The 6,382-nt window shown below is 50.6% G+C and overlaps 1 protein-coding gene across 1 annotated transcript; it reads left to right on the top strand.

Annotated features, from left to right (window-relative positions):
- The first annotated feature begins 246 nt into the window (after positions 1-246).
- Positions 247-3,938, top strand: SIX6 (SIX homeobox 6). The gene is made up of 2 exons (XM_003924399.4): positions 247-1,072; positions 2,184-3,938. Exons 1-2 carry the CDS (start codon positions 501-503, stop codon positions 2,350-2,352), a joined length of 741 nt encoding a protein of 246 aa, XP_003924448.1. The 5' UTR covers positions 247-500; the 3' UTR covers positions 2,353-3,938.
- The last annotated feature ends 2,444 nt before the right edge of the window (positions 3,939-6,382 follow it).

Raw genomic sequence — 6,382 nt, 5'->3', positions numbered from 1 at the left:
GGGGAAGGAGGAGGAGTGAACGCTGCCGCACTCGCCTCTCTTTTTCTCCCAGCCACTCGCATGTCTTTTCAACCTCCAGGTTCTGCAAAATACTGAGGAAAAGTGCAGGGACTAACGGCAGGCGCTGTCGAGCGCTGGGAGGTGCTGAAATGGTCCCGGCGTGCAGGTCGAAGCTTTGATTGGCAGAGCCAGCCGGTGACTGACAGAGGGTCTCCATGGCGCCCGCGCCGCCAATCCGCCCACCCCAATAGCGGAGCCCGCTAGCCTGCCTGCGTGCCTGAGCCGAGCGGAGTCCGAACCCTGAGCCGCCGAGCCAGCACCTCCTCCAGTCGGGGTCGCTCGCTCCCGACCGTTGCCCCACCGCCGCCATCGGGTCGCGTGTCCCCGCTGCCCCAATCCGCCTCATCAAAAAGAGCTTGGCGCACTCAGCCAGGCCCGCGGGCATCTGCTGCGTGTCCCTCTCCGGGCTCAGTGCCCCCGCCGCCACCGACGCTGCCTCGATGTTCCAGCTGCCCATCTTGAATTTCAGCCCCCAGCAAGTGGCGGGGGTATGCGAGACCCTGGAGGAGAGCGGCGATGTGGAGCGCCTGGGTCGCTTCCTCTGGTCGCTGCCTGTGGCCCCTGCGGCCTGCGAGGCCCTCAACAAGAATGAGTCGGTGCTGCGCGCGCGAGCCATCGTGGCCTTTCACGGTGGCAACTACCGCGAGCTCTACCATATCCTGGAAAACCACAAGTTTACCAAGGAGTCGCACGCCAAGCTGCAGGCGCTGTGGCTTGAAGCACACTACCAGGAGGCTGAGAAGCTGCGCGGAAGGCCCCTGGGGCCGGTGGACAAGTACCGAGTAAGGAAGAAGTTCCCGCTGCCGCGCACCATTTGGGACGGCGAACAGAAGACACACTGCTTCAAGGAGCGCACGCGGCATCTGCTACGCGAGTGGTACCTGCAGGATCCATACCCTAATCCCAGCAAAAAGCGTGAGCTTGCCCAGGCAACAGGACTGACCCCCACGCAGGTGGGCAACTGGTTCAAAAACCGCCGACAAAGGGACCGAGCAGCTGCAGCCAAGAACAGGTCGGTACTTAGAGGCCTCCGCGCTTTGCGCGCACCGGGGACAAGGCAGGTGAGGCACCTCTGGCGCCCTTACCCAGTGCCTGGCTACTCCATTTCGGCAGGAGTTGGGAGCGAGGTCTGTCTTGGGTTATGAGCCCACTGCGTTCTAGGCTCCTGGCCGGGAGTTCCTTTTCCTGGCTCTGCTTCCCCACCCTCTCTCGTTCTCTGCGCCTCAGGGCAGCTGCAGCAGCTGGTCCCAGTCACCAAACCAAGGCTTCGTTGGGACGGAGAAGGGAAGAGAAATAAAAATTAAAATCCCACAAACAATTAGGGACCCCAAGACCCAAAGCTAATTCTTGTCAGTCTGGGTACAGGCTCCTACTATTAAGCGAAGCCCGGCTTATTAGCAATGTGTCGGTTTCAAACTATTATTTTTTTCAAAGCCCAGGTGGATCCCTCCCTAATGCTTTGAAAACAGTTTACAATGGACTCTTGGGAAATGGGAAGTCGAGTTTTCCTCTTCCCATGCGCTGCCACCCTTGTCTCAAAACAGCAAACTAATCGGTGGGCCGAGGTTTTTGATTCCCCGGAGGGTGGATCTCGATTAGCCAAACATTTTGGCCAAGAGCCCGGCCTCATCCCCCAGGCACAAATGTTCCTTACAATCCTTTTTGCCTTTATGTCTGGCCGACCCTATCAAATGCGATCGCGGAAGCACTGACTCAGGCTTGCGCCCCAGGCAGACGCACCATTAGAAAGGGTATCCTATGTCCCCGGGACCTATCTGTCCTTGTCACCCACGCTTCGTTTATTTCTTGAGAGTCCTGTAAATCTCCCAAAGGTGTACAACAAACGGGAAGGACTCTGTGAGCCCAGTATACCAAAGACCTGGGTGCTGGGGCGCTGAGAAAAGGCGCGAATGATGGTGGGCCGCAACAGTAGGGACCCTCGGAGAGGCGGCCGCAGACTCCTGCCCGAGCTCTGCCGCCTTGCCGGGAAATCCTCGCCTTAACTGCTCGGGTCTGGGGAAGAGCCTCTGGCCGCCGAGCTGGAGGGACGCAGGTGGTGGTGGGGGCAGGCGACGGGCGGCTGTGTTACGAGCTGTGACCCGTGTTCCCTTTCTTCCCTGTAGACTCCAGCAGCAGGTCCTGTCACAGGGTTCCGGGCGGGCACTACGGGCGGAGGGCGAGGGCACGCCAGAGGTGCTGGGCGTCGCCGCCAGCCCGGCCGCCAGTCTATCCAGTAAGGCGGCCACTTCAGCCATCTCCATCACGTCCAGCGACAGCGAGTGCGACATCTGAGCTGCCCATCCAGGATGCTCAGAAACAGATTCCAGTGTAAAAACAAAGAAAAACAAAATGAAAGAGAGAGAAAGGATGAGAGACCTGCAAATCAAGCAGCAGAGAAGCCAGGTGACCAGGGACCCGCGGGCTCGGGTTGCCGTTTCCCGCCCCCAACTTCCCCGCAGCCGGACTCGCTCCACCGGTGCCCTTCGGCCGCGGTGAGGCCTGATCCAGCACCACGTTCTCCTCGCTTTGCTTTTTCCTAAGGATTTTGCTGCAAAGACGCCTTCGGAACCCGAACTGCAAGCTGAGCGCCTGCCCAGAGTCTCCCATGGGTATTTCACGTCGAAAGGACGCTGTTATATGTTTATACTTTTGCTTTAAAGTTTTTTTTTAACAAAACATATATATGCTGTTTATTTACTTATTTAAGAGACTGCCAATGGTAGGTTTCTCTGTAGCTTGGGGAACTTGCTGTTTCTAAACATGCAGGCTGGTGCTGAAGGGTTCTGTATGGAGAAGCCAAACAATAAAACAACCTAGTGGGCAACCTTCTTAATTAAGGCAACTGTTCTCAGATTCTTTTTATTATTATTATTATTATTATTATTATTATTATCATTCCCTTCACATTCACCATGCATGTAGGGACTCTTGAGTAAATGGTCTCCGGAAGGTCTTACTTATATATCTTTTGCCTTCTTTGCTGCTTCCTGGTATATGTTGTAAACAACCTATGGTAGGTCCATAACCACCTCCCACATCAAATTACATGTATGTGTATGTATGTATGCACCTATACAAACATATATGTATGCATGCATACACATGATATATTTAAGCCTAGAAACTGGCAACATGTGATCGTCCTCTGTAAGGCAACTCCCTGCATCCCCAGCACAGGTAATTATGGCTTGTTCACTTGACACTCGTTTATATGAAGTATCAACAGCTTTCAGGAACAATTTAGGAAGCCAAACTCTGGGACTCAATAAGTGAGTCCTATTTTCTAAAAATGCAAAACTATCCTGACTCAGGCTCTGCAACAAAAAAGGCTTTCTATCTCCTTCGAGGCCCCCTCCCATATAAAAGCAGCAGGCACCCATGATCATGCTAGAGTGAGCATATATTGCATTTAGAATTGAGCTTTTATTAAAATAAGACAAAAGATGATAGGAGAGGTTGTAAATAATTAGACTAACATCTTCTTGCTGCAGAATTGGGTTTTAACCAAATGAATGGTTTTTAACAAGAGAGACACTGAGATGGGGGAAAGGATGTAATAATGTCACATACTGAGGGTAAAACAAGGCTGTAGAAATAACTGGCATTTTAAAAACCTAATCTCCAAATTAAGCATGGAACAAGTCATCAAGGGCTTCATTGTCCTTGTAATGGCCTCAATTAAAATATAAAATATTTTTGGCATTCAATTTTTCCTCGTGCACATGCATGCGTGCACCTACATATGAACAGATGCATGCATATCTAACACAAAAACATCTACCATCTTTGCACTAAGAAAATAAATGCTAGCCAGAGTCTCTAATTTTGTTTCTAGTGAAACAGATTGCATATTATAAAATTTGACATTGATCTTTAAATCACTTGAGCTGACTTCTTTACTGTCCCCATCCCCCAATTAGAATCTTTTCCATTTGCCTCTTTGTCCTTAGAAGATGTTCTTTGGATCAGAAGCCTGCTAACTTCTTTAAGCAGAAGCGCCAAAGTGCAAACCAAACAAAAATAAGTGAAGTCATGGAAGACAAAAAGCAGCCAAATGGCAAGAGAGACAATGGAAGCCCAGGACATGAGTAAGGGTTGATTTTTGGTTTCTAAATCGCTTAAGTAGATTTAGCTCATTTGGGCTTTATAAATGTTGTCATTGTGTATGGTGGCCCTTATCCAGAGAATTCTTGAAAATCAAAACTCTCTTGCACAAGAGCTTTAGATGGAAGGAGTGGGTAAGTCTTCGTTATAAAACTGGTGTTCTTTCCAAAAGCAAGCAAAAGCTCTCCTGTGGGTCCTGAAAGGCTCTGATGGTAGAGCTTCCTCAATACTTACTTTTGTTTCCTAGAGCCCCGGGTAGTTCCCAGAATTCCAACAAGGGGCTGGGCAGGAGTAGAGTGAGGCCAAGAAGCCACTCACTGTCAAGGTTATGCAAGTGCAGCAAGTGCAAGGCACCTGAGACTGAGTGCCTCCTTAAATTTGGCACTCTTGCCTCCCTTGCCTCACCCTAGTCCTTAATCTGCCAAGGAGTAAGTAGCAACTGACATCCAGTCTTGTTCCCCAGCCTCACCCTACCCTAGCCATGGTGCTGTCCGGAACCCGAGTTTGGAGAATTTTGCTGGTAAATTTTCTCTAACTTTATGCTTCCAGGTCCGAGAGGGATGGGAAGGAACTAATTAGTGAAATGATGTAAAAGAATATGAAGTTCTAAAAATCACACTCCACCCACCAGTTCAAATGATAGCTAAAAGCAGAAGAAAATGTTCATTCTGCAGTGTCAAGAAAATAGGGTAACTAAGGAACTAAGCTTTCTCTTTACAAAATAATTTTTAAATGGCAGTTTATTGCTTGGAGAAAAAGAGAAGACCAAACAATGATGGAGAACTTTTTCCTCCTGCTTTGGCAAAAGCCTTTGAACTACATCTACCATTTACTTAAATTAACAAGCTGCCTACATTTTAAAATAGCTACTCTGTTTCAACGATATGGAGATTTATTTATCTAATTTCACTTTAGAATCTTAAGGGGGTGACACATTATTGTAACATTTTTAAAAAATGTTTATCTGTAACCTGATGGCACCTAATTGCCTCTGTGAATAACCAATTCTTTGGTGACCACAGGTTGAAAATTAGTCCAGATCTTCACAGAGATTTATTTTATTTTAATCGCTCCAATCTTCCCAAGTGCATTTAAAGGGTTTCTTTTTAAGTCTTTTTTCCATATCAGCTTCATCCTGGTGTTCAGGGTTTGGGAGGGGCGGGGAAGGGAATGCAGGTAGCAGCAAAGGCTGAAGGTTTCTGAATTCGGCAAAATCTCTATATGATGGGTTTATTTCCTTTATTTTCTTGCAATTCTTCTGTCACAATTTCCCAAAAAGCAGTTACTCTAGCATAGTGGAAAGGAGTATTTTTATATTAAATATTTCAACGGACCTGATCAATGGGAAGATTTTACCCCAAGCCTCAGATCAGGCTCTTTTCCAGCTTATAAACATTTCAACCACACTCCAGTTTCACCAAAAAAGCGACGGCCCCTGCTCCCCAAATGCCACAGTCTTCTTGCCTCCACTTTAATGACCCACTCCGCTTCCACCCGTCGCCTCCCCTTTCCCTTTGCCAGTTTGTTTATAAAAAATCTGGGAGGGAGGGGAGGAGAGGATGGGGGTGGGGAGGGCTTGCTCTTTGTTTACATTAAACAAATGACAGGCAAAGAGCTCAAGCAAAGTCTTCCTTGACCTCGTTCCCTCTCCCTAATTTTGACAAAAAGGAAAAAAAATATTGTATCCCAAGAGAACGTGAATGGGGCGGGAGGGGAGGAAAAGCAGCCTTTCCCCCTATTCAGTGGGGACGCGGGAGCGCGGACGATTTCCGCTCCTTTTGTGAGGCGGGGCCCGGGGGCGGCGTTGAATGGGGGGTCTGTGGAGCGGCCCGCGGGGCTGTCAGGCGGCTCTGCGTAATCAGGGCTAATGACGGCGGCCTGGCGCTCGGCGGGACAATGCGCGGGGCCGCGGGGTTTTGTCGGCCTGAATGGCTAATAGGTTTGCCTGTGAGCTGTGACGGGGCGGTGTCGGGGAGGCGGCGGCGGCGAGGGGAGAAGGGGTCATTGTCCGCGCGCTGGCCAGGGCGCCGAGGCGGGTCCCTGCTCGCGCGGCGCGGCCACCCCCGGGCCCGGCGCTGCCGACGCGAAGGCGGCGGTGGGGAGGCCCCCTGGAGGCCTGCTGGGAAACGGCGGCTGGAGCGGCGGGCGCGTGGGTCCCCTCGGGGAGGCGCCCCGAGCCACTGTCTGCTCCCAAAGAGAAGTCCAGACTGGGTCCCCA

Source organism: Saimiri boliviensis, chromosome 2, assembly GCF_048565385.1.
Source record: "Saimiri boliviensis isolate mSaiBol1 chromosome 2, mSaiBol1.pri, whole genome shotgun sequence".
Taxonomy (NCBI): Eukaryota; Metazoa; Chordata; class Mammalia; order Primates; family Cebidae; genus Saimiri; species Saimiri boliviensis.
This window is presented reverse-complemented; position numbering and strand designations above follow the sequence as displayed.